Source organism: Oncorhynchus tshawytscha, linkage group LG30 (genome assembly GCF_018296145.1).
Source record: "Oncorhynchus tshawytscha isolate Ot180627B linkage group LG30, Otsh_v2.0, whole genome shotgun sequence".
Taxonomy (NCBI): domain Eukaryota; kingdom Metazoa; phylum Chordata; class Actinopteri; order Salmoniformes; family Salmonidae; genus Oncorhynchus; species Oncorhynchus tshawytscha.
The window spans coordinates 46,662,626-46,689,524 of record NC_056458.1 but is presented as its reverse complement, the minus strand read 5'-3'; the positions used below and the strand labels follow the sequence as shown (position 1 = coordinate 46,689,524).

The 26,899-nt window shown below is 45.3% G+C and overlaps 1 protein-coding gene across 1 annotated transcript; it reads left to right on the top strand.

Moving 5' to 3' along the window:
* The first annotated feature begins 1,680 nt into the window (after positions 1 to 1,680).
* Positions 1,681 to 25,291, top strand: LOC121841387 (vitamin K epoxide reductase complex subunit 1-like protein 1). The gene is made up of 3 exons (XM_042309269.1): positions 1,681 to 1,950; positions 6,564 to 6,673; positions 21,453 to 25,291. The coding sequence occupies exons 1-3, from the start codon at positions 1,760 to 1,762 to the stop codon at positions 21,677 to 21,679; spliced, it is 528 nt and encodes a 175-aa protein (XP_042165203.1). The 5' UTR covers positions 1,681 to 1,759; the 3' UTR covers positions 21,680 to 25,291.
* The last annotated feature ends 1,608 nt before the right edge of the window (positions 25,292 to 26,899 follow it).

Sequence of the window (26,899 nt, the reverse complement as noted above, 5' to 3'; positions counted from 1 at the left end):
AGTTGAACTAAGCTCATGAGGTATTAATAAATTATATTCTTCAAGAATGCTGATAATATACAGTACCAGTCAAAGGTTTGGACACACCTACTCATTCCAGGAGTTTTCTTTATTTTTACTATTTTATTTCATCTTTATTTAACTAGAATAATAGTGAAGACATAAAAGCTATGAAATAACACATACGGAATCAGGTAGTAGTGTTAAACAAATCAAAATATTTTTTTATATTTGAGATTCTTCAAAAGTAGCCACCCTTTTCCTTGATCACAGCTTTGTACAGTCTTGGCATTCTCTAAACCAGCTTCATGAGGTAGTCACCAGGAATGCATTTCAATTAACAGGTGTGCCTTGTTAAAAGTTAATTTGTGGAATTTATTTCCTTCTTAATGTGTTTGAGCCAATCAGCTGTGTTGTGACAAGGTAGGGGAGGTATACAGAAGATTTTATACAGAAGCCCTATTTGGTAAAAGACCAAGTCTATATTAAGGCAAGAACAGCTCAAATAAGCAAAGATAAATAACAGACCATCACTACTTTAAGACATGAAGGTCAGTCAATGTGGAAAATGTCAAGAACTTTTAAAGTTTCCTCAAGTGTAGTTGCAAAAACCATCAAGCTCTATGATGAAACTGGCTCTTATGTGGACAGCCACAGGAAAGGAAGACCCAGAGTTACCTCTGCTACCCTGAATGCCGGGTCGCCACTGCAATCCCTATACCCAGATACATGCAGTTGACTTGTAAATCTATCATGATGACACAGTATTAAATATGTCTGTTGGCTATAGACTGCAAACTGGGCAATGCGAGTACAATCTAGACATGTCCGGTAAACATATGATACTGTCCACTTTCACATTCCATGTGTATTGTATTTGCAAGACATTTTGGGATGGCAGGTAGCCTAGTGGTAAGAGTGTTGGGTCAGTTGATCAAAATGTTTCTAAATCAAATCACTGAGCTGACAAAGTAAAAAAAAAAAAAAAAAAGAGTCATTCTGCCCCTGAATAAGGCAGTTAACCCACTGTTCCTGGGCCATCATTGTAAATAAGAATTTGTTCTTAACTGACTTGCCTAGTTAAATAAAATTCTACTTCACTGTTGGAGCTAGTAACAAGCTTTTCGCTGCACCTGCCATAACACCTGCAAATCTGTGGACGTGAGCAATAAACTTTGATTTGAATTGTAGAGAGACAAACTCCTATGTTTAAACTCAGTATATGTTTCATGAGAAATGATCTCAAACTCTAATATCTAACAGTACACGACTGAGACACTAAGAGGCAGTATGACCACACTGGCAATAATTTTTTTAAAGCTGCTACTCTTGCTCAGAGACATGAGGGGATTGCCATACATGTTCATTGAATTTATTTATTTTTGTAATTTATTAGATTGATCTCAGAGTGCAAGGACATAGGGAGCTTCAACTCTTAGATAGGTATAGTTTATTTTATTTTATTATCATAGTCCAGAAATAAATCTAGCTGACCAGCAATGTGATAAATACAAGTCAGACTGTTACAGGTATATGGAAACATTTTTGATGCAAACGTTTATATCTACACAAACATATTTTCTGTATTGGCATTTGGCAGGCCATTGTAATGTAGACGAGGGGTGGCGAGACGGTGACACTTTGGTGACACGCCCCTGCCCTGGTGGTGTGGCACGTTCTGACGCTTTTCCACGTCGCAGTTCTCGTTGTCGCCAATGGTAAGCGGTTGCGTGTACGACTCGACCAAGGCCGGAGAAAGATGGCGGCGCCCGTCCTGAGAGTGTCCACCCCTCGATGGGAAAGAATAGCCAGGCTCCTTGTTTGCGTCTTGGGTATATTGTTGTCCTTATACGCCTTTCACGTGGAAACGGAAAAGTCTAGAGACACGAATTATCGGGCCATGTGCGACGTGAGCAATTCTATCAGCTGTTCAAAAGTCTTCACCTCCAGGTAATTTGAATTCACCAGCGGTGCTCTGAATGAGACCGGGCGGTTTTGTGGCATTGTGGGAACGGCTGAGAGCTGAACTGTCAAATATATATATATATATATTTTTTTTTTCTTCCGCATACTCCTCTTCTTTAGTACACTTTGCAATTTATGTAAAAAAAAAATGCAATGGTTTTCACCACCCCCCAAAAAACGTACAAAAGTTACAATCTGATGCTTGCTTACTGTTGATAACAAACTTAGGCTGGTCTGTTTGACTATTAGAGGCTGGTGTAACGTTAGTTGTTTAGCCAAATTGCTAAAGCTACGCTACTTATCCACCAGCCAGCAACTAACGCTAGCTAGCTACTAACTGCCTGTTTGTTTGCTAGATGCCAGGAAGTGGTGTTTTCTTTAATTTGCATGGATGCACATGTTACACATTTTTGTTCTTTTAAACTTCTTAACACGTATTGCTTTCATTAGATTGATACATTAGCCAACTAGCTAGCGAATTACGGCGCCACCGCCGGCAGCAAACTAACATTGGCTAAGGTTAGTCACTAAGCTAGTCCAGTTAGCTGGACGAGATCGGCGTAACCATCCAGACAGTTTTATGTAGCTTGTATAAACGTGTGAATCAGTCTAACCTAACGTGTAACGCATGAACTAAATTGGTTGAGAACCTCAAAAGCACCTTTTTTCCCCCCAATATCTAAAACTGATTTAACTAGAAATTGTAGGCTACATTTGTATAGGACCATTAACTATATATCAAATATACCCCCCCGGGGTTTCTGCCCTCGTTGAGAAGAGTTGAATTGTAATATGTCAATGACAATATGAACAACCTGTTCCTCAGATTAGGAAATGCAAATGTTTATATTGACAAAGCTGAAGTCACATGACCTGTTGGATTTCATCCGCTAGTTCACTTGCCATGTGATCTTGGGGTAGCTACCATGATTATATGACATGCATGCTCCTGTTGTGGTGTTTAATGTAGACAGGCAATGTCAGGTCCCTGGGGTGGGTTGGGTTGGTTGGTTGGTTGGTTGGTTGGTTGGGGGGGGATACAGTGAAGAGATTTTTCAGACATAATGCTGGAATCAATGAGAACAACATGTGATGAGACCTTCAGTTTCTCAACCACACTCTGCCTGCCAAAGGCCATCGTGATGATGCATTGAATAACACCCAACCTATAAACCTGTTAATTTATAGTGAAAAATATACCGTATTTTTGTCTTGAGGGAGAGCTTTTTTTTCTATAGCAGAGAGAGAAAAGAGACTGGATGCTTTTGGTCTGTGTGGCACGTCTGTGAACTAAATAGATTAACCCTATAGGAAAGGAGGCCTATATCATTTTTCCATGTAGCATAAAACTGCTAGTCCAGAACTGTTATAAATACTAAAAGATATTCGCCCCAATAACCTTGGTTAGCATTCTTGGAAAAAATCATTAGAATGACTTCTTTTTAGAAGTCAGTGGCTTGGTCATAGAGGTCTTTTTACGAGTCAGTGTAACAACTGTCATGACATTTTCCCATTGGATTTGAAAGGCATGGTAATTCCATGTTGTTCACACCAGACCAGGCAGCTGGACTTTTACATGATTTGTATAGGCCTTTTCAGCTGTTCTTCTCCATGGTTGTATACAGTGCATTTGGAAAGTATTCAGACCCCTGGACTTTTTTCCCCCCACATTTTGTTATGTTACAGCCTTATTGTAAAAAAATGGATTCAATTAATATTTTCCCTCATCAATCTACACACACTACCCTGTAATGACATCACAATACACCATAGTGACATCACACTACCCCGCAATGACAAAGACAAAACAGATTTTTAGACAATTTTGGATGTACCTGGGCTACATTTTGAGTCTCATAGCAAAGGGTCTGAATACTTAAGTAAATGAGGTATTTCTGTTTTTTAATACATCCTGTTTCAGCACTCCACCAATCAGGCCTTTATGGTAGAGCGGCCAAACATAAGCCACTCCTCGGTGAAAGGCACATGACAGTTCGCTTGGAGTTTGCCAAAATGCACCTAAAGGACTCTCAGACCATGAGAAACAAGATTCTCTGGTCTGATTAACTCTTTGGCCTGAATGTCAAGCGTCACGTCTGAAGGACACCTGGCACCGTCCCTATGGTGAAGCATGGTGGTGGCAGCATCATGCTGTGGGGATGTTCTTCAGCGGCAGGGACTATGAGACTAGTCAGGATGGAGGGAAAGATGAATGGAGCAAAGTACAGAGATCATTGATGAAAACCTGCTCCAGGGTGCTCGGGACAACAGACTGGGGTAAAGGTTCACCTTCCAACAGGACAACGACCCTAAGCACACAGCCAAGACAATGCACAAGTGGCTTCGGGACAAGTTTCTGCACGTCCTTGAGTGGCCTAGCCAGACTCCGGACTTGAACCCAATCGAAGATCTCTGGATAGACCTGAAAATAGTTGTGCAGCGACGCTCCCCATCCAACTTGACAGAGCTTGAGAGGATCTGCAGAAAATAATGGGAGAAACTTCCCCCAAATACTGCTTTGCCAAACTTGTAGCGTCATAGCCAAGAAGACTCTGTAATCGCTACCAAGTGTGCTTCAACAAAGTACTTAGTAAAGGGTCTGAATACTAATCTAAATGTGATATTTAAGTTTTATTTTTAATAAATGTGCTTTGCCATTATGGGGTAATGTATGTAGGTTGTTTTTTCCCCATCATCAATGTAATCCATTTTAGAATAAGGCTGTAACGTAACAAAATGTGGAAAAAGTCAAGGGGTCTGAATGATGTCCGAATGCACTGTATAGACATGTTCAACCTAACCACACTGCCTGACAGTCAGTTCTAGCCATGTCAGCTGGCCTTCTCCATGGCTGTGCAGGCCTTGTCAGCTGGCCTTCTCCATGGCTGTGCAGGCCTTGTCAGCTGGCCTTCTCCATGGCTGTGCAGGCCTTGTCAGCTGGCCCTCTCCATGGCTGTGCAGGCCTTGTCAGCTGGCCCTCTCCATGGCTGTGCAGGCCTTGTCCATGGCTGGCCCCTCTCCATGGCTGTGCAGGCCTTGTCAGCTGGCCCTCTCCATGGCTGTGCAGGCCTTGTCAGCTGGCCCTCTCCATGGCTGTGTAGGTCTACCTACGGAGGCAACCCCAATAAAGCATGATGACAAACTGAAAAACAAAACGTAAGTGCTGTGAGCTGGTGACGCTCTGGCCATAGGTTGTCCAAATAAACATACATTAATATATCTGTATTATTCTTTGCTGTTGACATTCAGAAACACTGGTTGAATTGGAGCTGGTAGGAAAGACACGGTTATAAAAAACCTTATATTTAACTAGGTAAGTCAGTTAAGAACATTCTTATTTACAATGACTGCCTACCCCGGCCAAACCCTGACGACTCTGGACCAATTGTGCTCCGCCCTATGGGATTCCCAATCACGGCCGGTTGTGATACAACCTGGAATCGAACCAGGGTCTGTAGTAACGCCGCTAGCACTGAGATGCAGTGCCTTGGACTGCTGCGCCACTCGGGAGACCCTGGAGCTGGTAGGAAAGACATGGGTCACATCTCTCTTGTTTACTGTTACAGGGATGTTGACATGGGCTGTTACAGACCTCTTGATGAGCTATTGGGTAAAAGTGCAGTTTATGCTGTAGTGATTTCTGTTTTATCTTGTCAAATTTGTGTGCATTTCGGTCTCCCGAGTGGTGCAGTAGTGTAAGGCACTGAATCGCAGTGCTAGATGCGTACTACAGACCTGGGTTCACCGGGGGAGGGGAGGGGAGGGGGTGGGGGAGGGGGTGAGTGAGGGGAGGGGGGGGGGGGTGAGGGGAGGCGGTGAGGGGGTGAGGGGGAGGGGGTGAGGGGAGGCGGTGGGGGGGGGGTGAGGGGGGGTGAGGGAGGGGGTGAGGGGAGGCGGTGAGGGGAGGGGGTGAGGGGAGGCGGTGTGGGGAGGGGGTGAGGGGGGCGGTGTGGGGAGGGGGTGAGGGGAGGCGGTGTGGGGAGGGGAGGGGAGACGTGTAATCAGGACCGGTGGTTGTTGCGTAGCTCAGGACTTCCAAAGTACTTGGTTGTCTTGCTTCTGAGGCCTCTGGAGGTTCCACTAACTAAGGAAACAGATTCCACTAACTAAGGAAACAGATTCCACTAACTAAGGAAACAGATTCCACTAACTAAGGAAACAGGTTCCACTAACTAAGGAAACAGGTTCCACTAACTAAGGAAACAGGTTCCACTAACTAAGGAAACAGTGGTTCAGTGAAAGCCTGCTTTTACTTTTATGGTTGTAACTTGTAAATGACACTGTTTTGGCGACCTCATTTACAAGTTACAACCATAAAGAGTATAACTTAGTATTGTAGAGCCGTTAACTTTATGGCTGGCTGTAACTTATAAATGACACCCTTTAGGCCACCTAGTTATCACCTTATCAGAATCGAGCCCAATAATAGCTTGATCTTCTCGGACATTGCCATTGCTGGACATTGCCATTGCTGGACATTGCCATTTGTATTTCAAGGTTAATTAAATGTATTTGTCAATGTATCCTTGCAATTCATCAACATCACAATTCCCAACAAATTTCCATTTCTTTCTTCCAATTCCTCTCAATGTGTGTAGGTGGGGTCGAGGATTTGGACTGTTGGGCTCGATCTTCGGAAACGACAGTGCAATGAACCAGCCAAACAGTGTCTACGGAATTGTATTTTATGTCTTTCAACTGTTACTAGGTAAGACTTTGGTTTTTCCACTGCCACCGAAACATGCTATTCAACATATGGATAGATGTTAGGTGGCAACACAGGTTTTTTTCTGGATCAAAGAGGGCATAGGTGGTGGGTGTGACTGGGGGGGGCGCGGTCATTAGCGAGGCTTCATTTCAGAACATTTTAGAGGCCCCCCACTTGACGGTGTAGAGACATTTGAGCATTTTTAAAGACATTTTCCGGCTATTCTACAAAGCAGAGAACATTTTGCAGTTTTAAAGCAAATATCATACGACTATGCATTTTGCCATGGCTAATACTGTGTTCTTTTGCTCAAACATAATAACAATTTATATACTGCTAAATTAATTATTTTGGGAATTTTCAATTCTCCTAGTTTTTATTTAGGTCACTGTTAGTTCTCAAAGATTATATATGAAAAAAAATATATATAAAAAAATAAAAATAAAAATATATATAGGTTCATTGTCTATTCTACATACTGTTTTTAGTTGTGTTAAGTTTACACTGAAAACACTGTTCTATCCAGAAATGAATTAGTTTGGATTTAGGCGAACCGAGAGAAAAAAACAGCTTAGGCGGCCAGCCAAATTATAACAATGGCAGAAAACACCCTGCAAGCCTCCTTGATAGTCACTTGGTGCTATTTGTGCTGACACACATCTGTCAGGCACCCTCTCAGTCTTTACTATATCTGACTGGCCCCTGGCTCAGGTGAGGCTAAAGGTCCGAGGCCTGACTGGCCCCTGGCTCAGATGAGGCCTGACTGGCCCCTGGCTCAGATGAGGCCTGACTGGCCCCTGGCTCAGATGAGGCCTGACTGGCCCCTGGCTCAGATGAGGCCTGACTGGCCCCTGGCTCAGATGAGCACTGACTGGCCCCTGGCTCAGATGATGCCTGAGCACTGACTGGCCCCTGGTTCAGATGATGATGCCTGAGCACTGACTGGCCCCTGGTTCAGATGATGATGCCTGAGCACTGACTGGCCCCTGGTTCAGATGGTGATGCCTGAGGACTGACTGGCCCCTGGTTCAGATGATGATGCCTGAGGACTGACTGGCCTCTGGCTCAGGTGATTGCCCCTGGTTCAGATGGTGATGCCTGAGGACTGACTGGCCTCTGGTTCAGATGGTGATGCCTGAGGACTGACTGGCCCCTGGTTCAGATGGTGATGCCTGAGGCCTGACTGGCCCCTGGCTCAGATGAGGCCTGACTGGCCCCTGGCTCAGATGAGGCCTGACTGGCCCCTGGCTCAGATGAGGCCTGACTGGCCCCTGGCTCAGATGAGGCCTGACTGGCCCCTGGCTCAGATGAGGCCTGACTGGCCCCTGGCTCAGATGATGATGCCTGAGCACTGACTGGCCCCTGGTTCAGATGGTGATGCCTGAGGACTGACTGGCCCCTGTTTCAGATGGTGATCCCTGACTGGCCTCTGGCTCAGATGGTGATGTCTGAGGACTGACTGGCCCCTGGCTCAGATGATGATGCCTGAGGACTGACTGGCCCCTGGCTCAGATGCCTGAGGACTGACTGGCCTCTGGCTCAGGTGATGGCCTCTGGTTCAGATGGTGATGCCTGAGGACTGACTGGCCCCTGGCTCAGATGATGATGACTGAGTACTGACTGGCCCCTGGTTCAGATGATGAGGACTGACTGGCCCCTGGTTCAGATGATGAGGACTGACTGGCCCCTGGTTCAGATGATGAGGACTGACTGGCCCCTGGTTCAGATGATGATCCCTGACTGGCCCCTGGTTCAGATGATGATCCCTGACTGGCCCCTGGTTCAGATGATGATCCCTGACTGGCCTCTGGTTCAGATGGTGATGCCTGAGGACTGACTGGCCCCTGGTTCAGATGGTGATGCCTGAGGCCTGACTAGCCCCTGGCTCAGAGGAGGCCTGACTGGCCCCTGGTTCAGATGGTGATGCCTGAGGCCTGACTGGCCCCTGGCTCAAATGAGGCTAAAGTATACTAGAGGAGTGAAACTTAATGCGTCCCGTCATTGTGTCCTCTCTATTGTGTGTTCACTGTGTATATCATTTTAATTAGAAGTCAAAGGCATTTGGATGCATGCATAATACACTGCTCAAAAAAAATTAAGGGAACACTTAAACAACACAATGTAACTCCAAGTCAATCACACTTCTGTGAAATCAAACTGTCCACTTAGGAAGCAACACTGATTGACAATAAATTTCACATGCTGTTGTGCAAATGGAATAGACAACAGGTGGAAATTATAGGCAATTAGCAAGACACCCCCAATAAAGGAGTGGTTCTGCAAGTGGTGACCAGACCACTTCTCAGTTCCTATGCTTCCTGGCTGATGTTTTGGTCACTTCTGAATGCTGGCAGTGCTTTCACTCTAGTGGTAGCATGAGACGGAGTCTACAACCCACACAAGTGGCTCAGGTAGTGCAGCTCATCCAGCTGCTATGGTCACCAGTGAGCTGAGATAAGGCGGGGCTTTACCTAGCAAATACTTTTATAGATGACTTGGAGCCAGTTGGTTTGGCGACGAATATGAAGCGAGGACCAGCCAACGAGAGCATACAGGTCGCAGTGGTGGATAGTACAGTTGAAGTCATTAACTTGTTTTTCAACCACTCCACCAATTTCTTGTTAACAAACTATAGTTCCAACAATTGTTAACAGACAGATTATTTCACTTATTCACTTTATCACAATTCCAGTGGGTCAAAAGTTCACATACACTAAGTTGACGGTGCCTTTACAGAGCTTGGAAAATTCCAGAAAAAGATGTCATGGCTTTAGAAGCTTCTGATAGGCTAATTGACATAATTTCAGTCAATTGGAGGTGTACCTGTGGATGTATTGCAAGGCCTACCTTCAAACTCAGTGCCTCTTTGCTTGACATCATGGGAAAATCAAAAGAAATCAGCCAAGACCTCAGAAAAAAATTGTAGACCTCCGCAAGTCTGGTTCATTCGTGGGAGCAAGTTCCAAATGCCTGAAGGTACCATGTTCATCTGTACAAACAATAGTACGCAAGTGTAAACACCATGGGACCACGCAGCTGTCATACCGCTCAGGAAGGAGACGCGTTGTGTCTCCTAGAGATGAACATAGTTTGGTGTGAATGCAAGTGCAAATCAATCCGAGAACAACAGCAAAGGACCTTGTGAAGATGCTGGAGGAAACGGGTACAAAAGTATCTATATCCACAGTAAAACGAGTCCTATATCGACATAACCTGAAAGGCCACTCAGCAAGGAAGAAGCCACTGCTCCAAAACCGCCATTAAAAAAATCCAGACTACGGTTTGCAACTGCACATGTGGACAAGGATGGTACTTTTTGGAGAAATGTCTTCTGGTCTGATGAAACAAAAATATAACTGTTTGGCCATAATGACCATCATTATGTTTGGAGGAAAAAGGGGGATGCTTGCAAGCCAAAGAACACCATCCCAACTGTGAAGCCCGTGGGTGGCAGCATCATGTTGTAGGGGTGCTTTGCTGCAGGAGGGACTGGTGCACTTCACAAAATAGATGGCATCGTGAGGCAGGAAAATTATGTGGATATATTGAAGCAACATGTCAAGACATCGGTCAGGAAGTTAAGGCTTTGTTGCAAAGGGGTCTTCCAAATGGACAATGACCCCAAGCATACTTCCAAAGTTGTGGCAAAATGGCTTAAGGACAACAAAGTCAAGGTATTGGAGTGGCCATCACAAAGCCCTGACCTCAATCCTATAGAAAATGTCTGGGCAGAACTGAAAAAAACATGTGAAAGCAAGGATTTCTACAAACCTGATTCAGTTACACCAGCTTTGTCAGGAGGAATGGGCCAAAATTCACCCAACTTGTTGTGGGAAGCTTGTGGAAGCTACCCAAAACATTTGACCCAAGTTAAACAATGTAAAGGCAATGCTACCAAATACTAATTGACTGTTTGTAAACTTCTGACCCACTGGGAATGTGAAACCAATAAAAGCTGAAATAAATCATTCTCTCTACTATTATTCTGACATTTCACATTCTTAAAATGAAGTGGGGATCCCAACTGACCTAAGACAGGGAGTTTTTACTAGGATTAAATGTCAGGGATTAAGAAACTGAGTTGAAATGTATTTGGCTAAGGTACATGTAAACTTCCGACTTGAACTGTAAATGGGGCTTTGGTGACAAAATGGATGGCACTGTGATAGACTACAGCCAATTTGCCGAGTAAAGTGTTGGAGGCTTTTTTGTAAATGACATCGCCGAAGTCAAGGATCGGTAGGATATTCAGTTTTACGAGGGTATGTTTGGCAGCATGAGTGAAGGATGCTTTGTTGTGAAATAGGACGCCGATTCTAGTTTTAACTTTGGATTGGAAATGCTTCATGTGAGTCTGGAAGGAGAGTTTACAGTCTAACCAGACACCTTGGTATTTGTAGTTGTTCACATATTCTAAGTCAGAACCGGGTGGGCAGTGATCGGTTGAAGAGCATGCATTTAGTTTTACTTGCAGTTAAGAGCAGTTGGAGGCCACGGAAGGAGTGTTGTATGGCATTGAAGCTTATCTGGAGGGTTGTTAACACAGTGTCCAAAGAAGGGCCAGAAGTATACAGAAGGGTGTCGTCTGCGTAGAGGTGGATCAGAGAATCACCAGCAGCAAGAGCGACATCACTGATGTATACAGAGAAAAGGGTCGGCCCAAGAATTGAACCCTGTGGCACCCCCATAGAGACTGCCAGAGGTCCGGACAACAAGCCCTCCGATGTGACACACTGAACTCTGTCTGAGAAGTAGTTGGTGAACCTCGCGAGGCAGTCATTTGAGAAACCAAGGCTCTTGAGTCTGCCGATAAGATTGCGGTAATTAAGAATAAAGTGATTGACAGAGTCGAAAGTCTTGGCCAGGTCGATTTAAGACGGCTGCACAGTATTGTCTTTTGTCGATGGCGGTTATGATATCGTTTAGGACCTTGAGGTGCACCCATGACCAGCTCGGAAACCAGATTGCATAGTGGAGAAGGTACGGTGGGATTTGAAATGGTCGGTGATCTGTTTGTTAACTTGGCTTTCGAATACTTTAGAAAAGCAGGGTAGGCTAGATAGGTCTGTAACAGTTTGTGTCTAGAGTGTCTCCCCCTTTGAAGAGGGGGATGACCGCGTCAGCTTTCCAATCTCTAGGGATCTCAGACGATACGAGAGGTTGAACAGGGTAGTAATAGAGGTTGCAACAATTGCGGTGGATAATTTTAGAAAGCGAGGGTCCAGATTGTCTAGCCCAGCTGATTTGTAGGGGTCCAGATTTTGCAGCTCTTTCAGAACATCAGCTATCTGGATTTGGGTGAAGGAGAAATGGGGGAGGCTTGGGCAAATTGCTGTGGGCGGGTGCAGAGCTGTTGACCGGGGTAGCCAGGTGGAAAGCATGGCCAGCCGTAGAAAAATGCTTATTGAAATTCTCAATTGTCCTAGATTTATCGGTGGTGACAGTGTTTCCTAGCCTCAGTGCAGTGGGCAGCTGGGAGGAAGTGCTCTTATTCCCCATGGACTTTACAGTGTCCCAGAACCTTTTGAAGTTTGTGCTACAGGATGCAAATTTCTGTTAGGTAAGCAAAAGCTAGCTTTTTCAAACTGCCTGTGTATATTAGTTCCTAACTTCCCTTTAAAGTTGCATATCGCTGGGGCTATTCGATGCTAATGCAGTACGCCACAGGATGTTTTTGTGCTGGTCAAGGGCAGTCAGGTTTGGAGTGAACTAAGGGCTATATCTGTTCCTGGTTCTACATTTTTTGAATGGGGCATGCTTATTTAAGATGGTGAGGAAAGCACTTTTAACCTCTCTGGGATATGTGGGGCAGTAGCGTCCCACCTGGCCAACGTCCAGTGAAAATGTAGAGCGCCAAATTCAAATAAATTACTATAAAAATTAAACTTTCAATATACCAAATTAAAGCTACACATGTCAGATTTCAAAAATGCTTTACGGCGAAAGCAAACGATGCTATTATCTGAGGAAAGCACCCCAGTAAACAAAAAGACAAAAAAGCCTATTTCAACCCTGCAGGCGCGACACAAAATGCAGAAATAAAAATATAATTCATGCCTTACCTTTGATGAGCTTCTTCTGTTGGCACTCCAATATGTCCCATAAACATCACAAATGGTCCTTTTGTTCGATTAATTCCGTCGATATACATATCCAAAATGTCCATTTATTTGGCGCGTTTGATTCAGAAAAACACAGGTTCAACTTGCGCAACGTAACTACAAAATATCTCTAAAGTTACCTGTAAGCATTGTCCAAACATTTCAAACTACTTTTGTAATACAACTTTAGGTATTTTTTAATGTAAATAATCAAAATTGAAGACTGGATATGCTGTGTTCAATACCGGAGGAAAACAAAGTGGAGCGTGCTGTCAGGTCACACGCCTCTAACAAAGAGTACACTAGACTCGAGCCCCATTCTGAACAGTGTTACCTCTTCATTTCTCAAAGGAAAAACCTCAACCAATTTCTAAAGACTGTTGACATCCAGTGGAAGCAATAGGAACTGCAGGAATTAAAAAGAGTGACCCCCCCAAAAAAAAAAAAAATCTGAACGGTTTGTCCTCAGTTTCGCCTGCCAAATAAGTTCTGTTATACTCACAGACATGATTCAAACAGTTGTAGAAACTTCAGTGTTTTCTATCCAAATCTACTAATAATATGCATATCTTAGCTTCTGGGTCTGAGTAGCAGGCTGTTTTACTTTTCATCCGGACGTGAAAATACTGCCCCCGGTCCCAAAGAAGTTAAATAATAACCAGGCATCCTCTACTGACGGAATGAGGTCAAGATCCTTCCAGGGTACCCGGGCCAGGTCGAGTAGAAAGGCCTGCTCGCTGAATTGTTTTCGGGAGCGTTTGACAGTGATGAGGGGTGGTCGTTTGACCGCAGACCCATTACGGACGCAGGCAATGAGGCAGTGATCGCTGAGATCCTGGTTGAAGACAGCAGAGGTGTATTTAGAGGGCAGGTTGGTCAGGATGATATCTTTGAGGGTGCCCGTGTTTACGGATTTGGGGTTGTACCTGGTGGGTTCCTTGACAATTTGTGTGAGATTGAGGGATCTAGCTTAGATTGTAGGATGGCCGGGGTGTTAAGCATGTCCCAGTTTAGGTCACCTAATAGTACAAACTTTGAAGATAAATGGGGGCAATTAATTCACATATGGTGTCCAGGGCACAGCTGAGGGCTGAGGGGGGTCTATAACAAGCGGCAACAGTGAGAGACTTATTTCTGTAGAAGCTCAAACTGTTGGGGCACAGACCTGGATAGCAGGACAGAACTCTGCAGGCTATCTCTGCAGTAGATTGCAACTCCACCCCCTTTGGCAGTGCTATCTTGGCGGAAAATGTTGTAGTTGGGGATGGAAATTTCATAAGACACGGGATAAGACAAATACACACGTCCTACTGCTACGCCATCTTGGATAGACAAGGTTAGAGCGTTGGACTAGTAACTGGAAGGTTGCAAGATCGAATCCCCGAGGTGACAAGGTAAAAATCTGTTGTTCTGCTCCTGAACAGGCAGTTAACCCGCTGTTCTTAGGCCGTCATTGAAAATAAGAATTTGTTCTTAACTGACCTGCCTGGTTAAATAAAGGTAAAAATAAATACATTAAATGTTGGTGTCATTCAAGTAGTAGATAGTCTAGCATGGGTTAATGTTGTTTAGGAAAAGCTTTCCCCAGAGTCCCTCTAAGGGCCCTGTGTTAAATCATACTGTTCACTCCCCTGACTGGCTGATGTCCTTGTGGCAGGTTGGAGATTTTGCTGACTGCAATCTAGAGCCACAATCATTAAAACATTTATTTTTTCTGCATATCTAAGCATACCTCTAACTGTCTGTATCCTCCAGGCGGACGTTTATTATTTTTTTAAGAAACTATGCTTCTCTGCTAAAATATGAGTGAAATATTAAAAGGAATGTGAGTCTTATTCAGTACATTTAATAATTTGTTTATTTAAAAAAAAAAGTCTAACCTTGCCAGCACGCATTCCAGCAAATCAAGTTAGATAAGCTAGCTACTCTAACACGATTGATAGCTTGAAATGGATTCTTGGTAGGTAGGTTCCAAACCTCATAACTAATTGGGCCAGCTAAACCCAACTTCATAAAATTGCTAGGTGGCTACTAGTGTTACAGAGAAACAACAACAAAACAAATCAAATCTGAGGGGGCACGTGCCCCCTGTGGGCATGACGCTTTGCGGACTGACCATTTTCCCCCCTATATTCATTTAGCAGTTGAGGACAGCCACTCCAAAAAATATTTTAAAAATTGCATTTTTGGGGTGGTAAATGTTTTCAGAGTTAAGAGTTAAGTTAAGTGACCAAAACCAGATATAAAGTATGTAGAAAATATATACTGGACTCATATATTTAATATTAGATAATCTTTTTAAGAACGTATAATCCCCTAAATGAAAACAACTACACAGTCGGGGAGATTTGAAAATTTAAAAAAATGTCAACATGCCCCCCCATTTTAAGTCACTCCGATAGCATAAGAACATGACAGGCCATGGTAAATGTGTATAATTGCAGGAAATCAGAATTGCATTTTGTTCCTGTGTCCAGGAGGAGGTCCTTTAAAAACATTGGTCGTAAACCGCGCCATTGGCTACGCCCACTACCACGCTAACTTTGCCACCACTGCTGAAATAAATCATAGGACGAGCATTGACTGTACCTACGGGGCCTGGGGCCTACTGTCTGACTGGGCTACGGGGCCTACTGACTGTCTGGGCTATGGGGCCTGGGGCCTACTGACTGTCTGGGCTACGGGGCCTGGGGCCTACTGACTGTCTGGGCTACGGGGCCTGGGGCCTACTGACTGTCTGGGCTACGGGGCCTGGGGCCTACTGACTGTCTGGGCTACGGGGCCTACAGACTGTCTGTGCTACGGGGCCTACAGACTGTCTGGGCTACGGGGCCTACAGACTGTCTGTGCTACGGGGCCTACAGACTGTCTGTGCTACGGGGCCTACAGACTGTCTGGGCTACGGGGCCTACAGACTGTCTGGGCTACGGGGCCTACTGACTGTCTGGGCTACGGGGCCTACTGACTGTCTGGGCTACGGGGCCTACTGACTGTCTGGGCTACGGGGCCTACTGACTGTCTGGGCTACGGGGCCTACTGACTGTCTGGGCTACGGGGCCTACTGACTGTCTGGGCTACGGGGCCTACTGACTGTCTGGGCTACGGGGCCTACTGACTGTCTGGGCTACGGGGCCTACTGACTGTCTGGGCTACGGGGCCTACTGACTGTCTGGGCTACGGGGCCTACTGACTGTCTGGGCTACGGGGCCTACTGACTGTCTGGGCTACTGACTGTCTGGGGCCTACTGACTGTCTGGGCTACGGGGCCTACTGACTGTCTGGGCTACGGGGCCTACTGACTGTCTGGGCTACGGGGCCTACAGACTGTCTGGGCTACGGGGCCTACAGACTGTCTGGGCTACGGGGCCTACAGACTGTCTGGGCTACGGGGCCTACAGACTGTCTGGGCTACGGGGCCTACAGACTGTCTGGGCTACGGGGCCTACAGACTGTCTGGGCTACGGGGCCTACAGACTGTCTGGGCTACGGGGCCTACAGAGACTGTCTGGGCTACAGACGGGGCCTACAGACTGTCTGGGCTACGGGGCCTACAGACTGTCTGGGCTAGACTGGGGCCTACAGACTGTCTGGGCTACGGGGCCTACAGACTGTCTGGGCTACGGGGCCTACAGACTGTCTGGGCTACGGGGCCTACAGACTGTCTGGGCTACGGGGCCTACAGACTGTCTGGGCTACGGGGCCTACAGACTGTCCGGGCTACGGGGCCTACAGACTGTCCGGGCTACGGGGCCTACAGACTGTCCGGGCTACGGGGCCTACAGACTGTCCGGGCTACTGTGCGGGGCCTACAGACTGTCCGGGCTACGGGGCCTACAGACTGTCCAGACGGGGCCTACTGGGCTACGGGGCCTACTGACAGACTGTCCGGGGGCTACGGGGCCTACAGACTGTCTGGGCTACGGGGCCTACAGACTGTCTGGGCTACGGGGCCTACAGACTGTCTGGGCTACGGGGCCTACAGACTGTCTGGGCTACAGACTGGGGCTACGGGGCCTACAGACTGTCTGGGCTACGGGGCCTACAGACTGTCCGGGCTACGGGGCCTACAGACTGTCCGGGCTACGGGGCCTACAGACTGTCCCGGCCTACAGACGGGGCCTACAGACTGTCCGGGCTACGGGGCCTACTGGGCTACGGGGCCTACTGGGCTACGGGGCCTACTGACTGTCTGGGCTACGGGGCCTACTGGGCTACGGGGCCTACAGACTGTCTGGGCTACGGGGCCTACAGACTGTCCGGGCTACGGGGCCTACAGACTGTCCGGGCTACGGGGACAGACTGTCCGGGCTACGGGGCCTACAGACTGTCCGGGCTACGGGGCCTACAGACTGTCCGGGCTACGGGGCCTACAGACTGTCCGGGCTACGGGGCCTACAGACTGTCCGGGCTACGGGGCCTACAGACTGTCCGGGCTACGGGGCCTACTGGGCTACGGGGCCTACTGACTGTCTGGGCTACTGGGCTACGGGGCCTACTGACTGTCTGGGCTACGGGGCCTACTGACTGTCTGGGCTACGGGGCCTACAGACTGTCTGGGCTACGGGGCCTACAGACTGTCTGGGCTACGGGGCCTACAGACTGTCTGGGCTACGGGGCCTACAGACTGTCTGGGCTACGGGGCCTACAGACTGTCTGGGCTACGGGGCCTACAGACTGTCTGGGCTACGGGGCCTACAGACTGTCTGGGCTACGGGGCCTACAGACTGTCTGGGCTACGGGGCCTACAGACTGTCTGGGCTACGGGGGCCTACAGACTGTCTGGGCTACGGGGCCTACAGACTGTCTGGGCTACGGGGCCTACAGACTGTCTGGGCTACGGGGCCTACAGACTGTCTGGGCTACGGGGCCTACAGACTGTCTGGGCTACGGGGCCTACAGACTGTCTGGGCTACGGGGCCTACAGACTGTCTGTGCTACGGGGACCTGGGGCCTACAGACTGTCTGGGCTACGGGGCCTACAGACTGTCTGGGCTACGGGGCCTACTGACTGTCTGTGCTACGGGGCCTGGGGCCTACAGACTGTCTGGGCTACGGGGCCTACAGACTGTCTGGGCTACGGGGCCTACAGACTGTCTGGGCTACGGGGCCTGGGGCCTACAGACTGTCTGGGCTACGGGGCCTACAGACTGTCTGGGCTACGGGTACAGACTGTCCTACAGACTGTCTGGGCTACGGGTCCTACAGACTGTCTGGGCTACGGGTCCTACAGACTGTCTGGGCTACGGGGCCTACAGACTGTCTGGGCTACGGGGCCTACAGACTGTCTGGGCTACGGGGCCTACAGACTGTCTGGGCTACGGGGCCTACAGACTGTCTGGGCTACGGGGCCTACAGACTGTCTGGGCTACGGGGCCTACAGACTGTCTGGGCTACGGGGCCTACAGACTGTCTGGGCTACGGGGCCTACAGACTGTCTGGGCTACGGGTCCTACAGACTGTCTGGGCTACGGGGCCTACAGACTGTCTGGGCTACGGGGCCTACAGACTGTCTGGGCTACGGGCCCTGCTTAGCCACCTGGTGCTGCCTCAGAACAAGAGGCTCTTTTAACCCAGGTTACTACACAGGCTTATTTTGACTAACACAGCAGTGGTGAGTGGAACTGACTGTCAGTGTGGTTGGGTTGAACATGTCTATATAAACAACATGGTATGTGGACACCCCTTCAAGTTAGTGGGTTCGGCTATTTCAGCAACACCTGTTACTGACATGTGTATAACATCAAGCACACAGCCATGCAATCTCCATAGACAAACATTGGCAGTAGAATGGCCCGCACCGAAGAGCTCAGTGACTTTCAACGTGGCACTGTCATAGTCAGTTCGTCAAATTTCTGCCCAGCTAGAGCTGACCCGGTCGACTGTAAATTGAGTCCTGAATGCTGATTGGTTCAAACCCCAATCCGGTGTCTATTCCACAAATTGCCACAGGCTAAATCTGATGTTAAAATGCCTATTTACTCTGTTCCATCAGACTGTCCACTGTCTCATCAGCCCAGCCAGGCAATTTATAAACTTGATCTCCACCATATAAAATAATCTAGACATGATCTAACATTTCATTTTCAACAGCAGATTTGTATAAACCTTCCTGTCTGTCTCTCTGATATTTGCAACATTGTTTCAATATTATAATTCAATCGCCTGCTGTCCCATAGTAATGAACATGTCGGGAAGAGACAGGCTGTGTTTCTCAGCCAGTCGAAATCATGAATCGGCTGTCATTATTTTTATGGATATATACAACAAAAAATTCACTTGAAAAAAAGTAAAATGAAATGCAGCCTTTTCAGCTTCAGTTTGAAGTTAGCGTGTTAGCTGTGTTGTTGGCTAGCTCCTCTGAACAACGGTGTCCTGATGAGAGAGAGCACATGTTCTGTTCCAGGTGAAATTGTGCCTCATTAGCTCATTGTTATGGATGTATCCAAATAAATGTCACTAGAAAACCGCTTTACGTAAATGCAGCTAGTTTGCTGTTATTCTGGCTGCCCTTTATGACATCACTGTAAGTTAGCCATAGTTGATGTGTCACTGAGTTCCAAACGGCACCATGTTCCCTATATAGTTCCCTTTATGACATCACTGTAAGTTAGCCATAGTTGATGTGTCACTGAGTTCCAAACGGCACCATGTTCCCTATATAGTTCCCTTTATGACATCACTGTAAGTTAGCCATAGTTGATGGGTCACTGAGTTCCAAACGGCACCATGTTCCCTATATACTGCCCTTTATGACATCACTGTAAATTAGCCATAGTTGATGTGTCACTGAGTTCCAAACGGCACCATGTTCCCTATATACTGCCCTTTATGACATCACTGTAAATTAGCCATAGTTGATGTGTCACTGAGTTCCAACCGGCACCATGTTCCCTATATAGTGTATTATAATCATCAAGTTTGCGGACGACACAACAGTGGTAGGCTTGATTACCAACAACGACGAGACGGCCTACAGGGAGGAGGTGAGGGCCCTCGGAGTGTGGTGTCAGGAAAATAACCTCACACTCAACGTCAACAAAACTAAGGAGATGATTGTGGACTTCAGGAAACAGCAGAGGGAACACCCCCCCATCCACATCGATGGAACAGTAGTGGAGAGGGTAGCAAGTTTTAAGTTCCTCGGCATACACATCACAGACAAACTGAATTGGTCCACTCACACAGACAGCATCGTGAGGAAGGCGCAGCAGCGCCTCTTCAACCTCAGGAGGCTGAAGAAATTCGGCTTGTCACCAAAAGCACTCACAAACTTCTACAGATGCACAATCGAGAGCATCCTGGCGGGCTGTATCACCGCCTGGTATGGCAACTGCACCGCCCTCAACCGTAAGGCTCTCCAGAGGGTAGTGAGGTCTGCACAACGCATCACCGGGGGCAAACTACCTGCCCTCCAGGACACCTACACCACCCGATGCTACAGGAAGGCCATAAAGATCATCAAGGACATCAACCACCCGAGCCACTGCCTGTTCACCCCGCTGTCATCCAGAAGGCGAGGTCAGTACAGGTGCATCAAAGCTGGGACCGAGAGACTGAAAAACAGCTTCTATCTCAAGGCCATCAGACTGTTAAACAGCCACCACTAACATTGAGTGGCTACTGCCAACACACTGTCAATGACACTGACTCAACTCCAGCCACTTTAATAATGGGAATTGATGGGAAATGATGTAAATATATCACTAGCCACTTTAAACAATGCTACCTTATATAATGTTACTTACCCTGCATTATTCATCTCATATGCATACCATACGTAGATACTGTACTCTATATCATCGACTGCATCCTTATGTAATACATGTATCACTAGCCACTTTAACTATGCCACTTGGTTTACATACTCATCTCATATGTATATACTGTACTCGATATCATCTACTGTATCTTGCCTATGCTGCTCTGTACCATCACTCATTCATATATCCTTATGTACATATTCTTTATCCCCTTACACTGTGTATAAGACAGTAGTTTTTTGGAATTGTTAGTTAGATTACTTGTTCGTTATTACTGCATTGTCGGAACTAGAAGCACAAGCATTTCGCTACACTCGCATTAACATCTGCTAACCATGTGTATGTGACAAATAAAAAATTTGATTTGATTTTTGACCAGATACCCAAGACATGCACTACATCGGGAATAGACCCCCCCGTTACGTTCATCAGCTGGGTAGTCAGATTTCAAGGTCAGAAAGACAGCCAGGTGTCCAATCTCTTTCTTTTTATATTTATAATCGTCAAGCATAAACTGGATAAATATGTCAGTTAAGTGCTAAGTCTTAATGCTGACTGGTTATCATACAAGGTCACTGGAGGAAGGCACGGTCTTATTCCTCCCTGATTCAAGTACAAGGTCCAGGCATTTTGTGACCAATTTATCCAATATGTCTTTTCCACATAGTAGTGTTTGTCATAGTGATTTATGTTTCTTCACTGCTAGCCTTGCACAGCACGTCTTACTTGTACACGTTAGTAGCCTAAACCCTGTTCTCTCTGTGTCTGTCTCTCTGTCTTTGTCTCTCAATTCAATTCAAGGGCTTTATTGGCATGGGAAACATGTTAACATTGCCAAAGCAAGTGAGGTAGATAATATATAAAGTGAATATATATATATATATATATATATCTCTCTCTGTCTCTGGTGGGTTACAGGAATCACCGTGAGTGCGATGGCTGCCCTGATCCTCATGGCGACGTCCATCCTGTCGGTGATGGGCTCTCTCTACCTCGGCTACATCCTCTACTTTGTCCTCGAGGACTTCTGCATTATCTGCATCACCACATATGCACTTAGCTTCATTCTCTTCATGCTCAACTACAAGCGCCTGGTTTACTTGAACGAGGCCTGGAAGCAGCAACTGCCGGTCAAACAGGACTAAGATGGGGGGTGGGGGAAAAAAAAAAGTTAAACAAATTACGTGAACTCTTGAACAGAACATTTTGACTTGCCACCAGGAGACCTTGCTTCCAAAACATTGTTTATTATGCTGTGTGTTTTATATATATAAAGAAACAGGATGACTAGTCTGGGCCAGACATCTCTCAAGTTCATTGTTGCATAAATGGAAGGATTTTCAAACGGAGTTGGGCAGGGGGGAATTCTCTTCGTTTCTCATTTTCGTTTTTATTTTTTATTTATACCCTCACACATAATAAACAAGCAGGAAAGCAAGGATAGGATCCCAGTTCACTTCACTGTGAAAGATGAGAGGACAGGACATCCTTCTTGAACAAAAAAGGACCAGAACGTAGAAGGAAAATTGGGACTTCTAAAAGGTGTATACTTGATATCGATAAGGTCCTGTTCCTGACCGGCTCCGGAGCCTAGCTGCAACGTCACGACAACCTCAGCGGAACTGAATAATGGGTCAGAATACCAAATGCATGATCGTGGAGATGTATAATCGTACAGTTGGCAGCATAGCTAGGATAACATGAGAGCCGAACAGGTTAAATAACATCCTACAGCATTCAGAATAGTTTTTTTTGTACGTTTTTTTTCTCTCAATGTTTACACTTTACAGCAGGTTTTTTTTTGTGTGTCTGATAGTACCACTAATATTAAACATGGGAGACTGTGAGCAACTGTGTGGAAATCAGTCAGAATTGTTTTGTTTTTTTCTGTAAATAGCTGCTGAGAAATTTTCCAGGTTAGATTGTGATTTAGTGTTGACATAGGCTAAGTTAAAAAAAAAATAATAATAAAAATGTTTCGAAAGAAATCACAAAATAAGAAAAAAAGAAAGATGTGAAGTCAAGTTGTCATCTGGGTGAATTAACTCCGTCTGAAGACGTTTTTGCAGTCGGTGTGTGACGTCTTAACTTCCTGCAACCCCAAGCGAGGCATGCTGCATAGACTTGCGTGGATTCATGTGTTCACTAATCAAGTTTCTTTCTCAGAAGTCTTTAACTCACCGAGGTCACAAAGCATATGATATGTGCACTCTCAAGAGTCTTCAGAGCAGGGTGTGTTCATTAGGCAACGCAACGTTTTCATAACGTTTTGCACTGGAAAATGTGAGTTTCTTATAGACTTGGTTAGCTGACATCACGAAAACAATGCACATGCTTCAATGGGGTAGAAGGCAATGTGGTGGTGTGATTCTGGATGGCCAGATACAATGACATGAAGCTACCATGAGGGGAATCGTAGGTGGCTTGTTTCAGTTGGTTTAACCAACGACTGTAACAATGTACTTATGCTTTCAATAAACAATGACAAACAACTCTGTCAGTTTTGTTGCTAAACAACCAACCCGTCAGTCTATTGTCCAGCTAGTACCCCGTTTCAGTTTTTTCTTCTTCTTTGGTGCCTAATGTACAGGACCCTAGTTAATTTATTCTCTGCCAAGATGAAGTCTTGCTCTCCGTGAACTTCCCTATCTTATGTGTTAAAAGCATTCCTGGACACACACTACTGTACCACTGGGGGATCCATGTAGACTTATGTGCCTGAAAGAGACGTGAATTCCCTTTATTTGGTTGGTTGGAGGGGTATATGTAAATGAGATGTGCATTGGGTGGAGGGGTATATGTAAATGAGACGTGCATTCCCTTTATTGGGTGGAGGGGTATATGTAAATGAGACGTGAATTCCCTTTATTTGGTTGGTTGGAGGGGTATATGTAAATGAGACGTGCATTCCCTTTATTGGGTGGAGGGGTATGTGTAAATGTTTCACTTGTATTTTTTTCTCATTGTCTCACCATTGTTACAAACCCATTGCTTTTTTTGTTTTGTATTTACTAAATTGTATACATAAGGCCATTGGCGTCTCCCTCACCCCTTGTGTATAGCGCAATGATACGGTAGCACAGGCTGCCAAACGGTGATCGTCTGTCAGCTCAAGGGTGGTAGTAGTAGGCCAGCCATTCAGTTAAGCGTTTTTGTAGGTTAAGGTTGTCGATTTTATTTTTATTTTTTACGTAGTAAGGTTCAGTCTCTCTCTGTGGAACAACAGCACTGCAGCTACAGTTTTTGGGGAAGGAAACCTCTCAGTATTGGCCAGTGGAACACCTGAGGTCTTTGGGACGAGATGCCATTTTGTGCATGATGACAAGGTCTAAACCTCCAACTCCCAGAGTTTGACTTATAGACTTTCCTAAGGGGTTACTCACAGAGCCCATGTTGGCAGCATTCATATAGGTCCTAACGTTGGAGCAACAAACTTAAAACAGGTGTAATAATAGTCCCAAAGTTACTTGTTCCAGAGATGTACGGGTGGAGTGTTTGGCTTTAAGTCACACACGTCAAAGTCCTTAAAAGAAGCTTGCTGAATGTGTCCCTATCGCTAACCTGCTAGATAAGGAGTCAACACATTTTTTAAAAATGTTTAGATTTTTATTAAAGTCAAATTAGAAGATAAAACACGTATTAATCAAAAATCAACAGAAATACAGATAAATGTATAATGCAACCCGAGACTCGTTTTTAATCCGCGTGTCCTGTTCAGAAAGTGATTCTAAAAATGTCCCTAGATTTAGAACCATGAGTCATGTTCACCTGCATCAACAAATGCCTGCTGTTGGATCACTGGGCCTTTCACAGTTAAAGAGACAGTAAAATAAAGCCTGGTGATTGGCTCTCTTGCTTGCCTTTCTAAACATGCATTTCTGATCATCCCCCCCCCCACAGCACTCTGTAGATCGGCTGGGTGCCAGTCTGTTTCTGCCGTCTTGCCAACCTTTAAAAGGAAATGTCATGGCTCGGCGATTGAGTTGGTAAGAGCACTAACTGATCAGAGACCAGGGGTGTAAACATGCAGATTCTTTTGCTAAATACTTTTTAATTTTTTTTTTTTTTTAACGGAAAGCGTAAACAAGTTTCTATTGGACAAATTCAGATAGATCCCTCCCCGCTTTGGTTCTTATTAAAACGGTTTCTGTAATGAATAAACCACGTGAGAGGTAAAAAAAAAATGACTCACCGAAAAGCCCTGTCTTGTATTTAAACGGTCATCGTCTACTTTATTTTCAATAAATGTTCATCTTTAATTTCTGTCATTAGAGTTAGAGGTCACTTGTTTCTGCTATAAAATTTAAAAAAAAAACAATTTTGTCTGAATTACAAGATTGTAAAAGTTCTTTCTCTGTGACAAGTGAAATCATTTTTTATTTCTCTACTTATTTTGTATGAATGGGCTCTCCATTGGTCACTACATCTTAGCTGTATAGACTTCACATTTCTGGGTTATTTCAGAACGAGGGATGTCTAGGAATCCATGTGTCAGCATCAGTTTGTTTGTGGGAGGAATACTGTAGGTTTGCTTCTGTATTTGCCAAATAAGTAATGTTGTATTTTCATACATGGAAAAAAAGTATTACGTGAATGGTTTGGTTGAATGGGTACAGAGAAACAAATCGAATTAAATCCACTATTTGCTTTACCTTGTGAGAAAACTGTTGCGAAAGTTGACATTAAACAGTGAACATTTTAAAATGGGGGTCATTGTCATGTGGAAATGGTCTACCATTAAAAACATTCCATCTGAAGTGACCTTTGTGCCTCTTCTTGTAGCATCTCACTCTTTATTATTACACAAAATATGTAACTGAAAAACTGTAATTTCTCTTGCGTTAAATTGCACGCAGTGGCAATGCAACAGTTTGGGCCGCCTAATTTGCCAGAATTGTACGTAATTATGACATGACATTGAAGGTTGTGCAATGTAACAGGAATATTTAGACTTATGGATGCCACCCGTTAGATAAAATACAGAACTGTTCCGTATTTCACTGAAAGAATAAACGTCTTGTTTTCGAGATGATAGTTTCCGGATTTGACCATATTAATGACCAAAGGCTTGTATTTCTGTGTTTATTATAATTAAGTCTATGATTTGAGAGAGCAGGCTGACTGAACGATGGTAGGCACCGGCAGGCTCGTCACTCGCTCAAATGTCACTCGCTCTGAGACTAGGAGTAGTTGTTCCCCTTGCTCTGCATGGGTAACGCTGCTTCGAGGGTGGCTGTTGTCGATGTGTTCCTGGTTCAAACCCAGGTAGGAGTGAGGAGAGGGACGGAAGCTATACTGTTACACTGGCAATAAAGTGCTTATAAGAACATCCAACAGTCAAAGGTAAATGAAATACAAATGGTATAGAGAGAAATATTCCTATATTACTTACAACCTAAAACTTCTTACCTGGGAATATTTTAGACTCATGTTAAAAGGAACCACCAGCTTTCATATGTTCTCATGTTCTGAGCAAGGAACTTAAACGTTAGCTTTTTTTACATGGCACATATTGCACTTTTACTTTCTTCTCCAACACTTTGTTTTTGCATTACTTATGAGGCTAAATTGATTTTTATTGATGTATTCATTTAGTATTGTTGTAATTGTCATTATTACACAAAAAAAATAGGCTGATTCAATCGGTATAAATCATAAATCGGTCGACCTCTAGTTAGCACGTTATAAGGTTTTATTCTTTAAAAATGTGTAATACCCAAGGGCTATATTGAAGAATCTCTACAGTTCATTATCTAGGACGTTAGGAACTAAATTACACCAGAGGGGGGTATACTACGAAGCTAAATCTACTCAGGGTTTTCTAAAGCTAGCCAGCTATCTTCACATTCCAGCTCAGGCTTCATCCGTACTACAACAGTGGATATTGCTCGTCCGCCTAAATTTTAAACAGTCGTTATCTTGCTCAAATGAAGGGGATGACCTAATCTTTGTGAGATGGAGGGTATCGGATTTCATTGGTCCTCAACTCGCGGCTCAGACACGTCAAAAATAAATGGAGTTAAACCGAGCTAGCTTGCCGAAACACAAATACGTCTGCCAAAGATTGTGGGCGAGCGGATTACAGCCTCGAGTCTTACCAAATCGCTGCCTAAGGTGCTTCAACAAAAGGTTTCTAAAAACCGGGTTTTGTTTTGTCATTACGGGATAGTGTGTGTAGATTGATGAGAGGGGGACACACGACATAATCCATTTTAGAATCAGGCTGTAACGTAACAAAATGTGGAAAAAGTCAAGGGGGTCTGAATACTTTCTGTATGTCTACGCTAAACGCTGCATTAGTCCTTGACATTTCTATCACACAATCTGATTCAGCGATTCAGACTGAATAAAGTCCTAAAATGAAT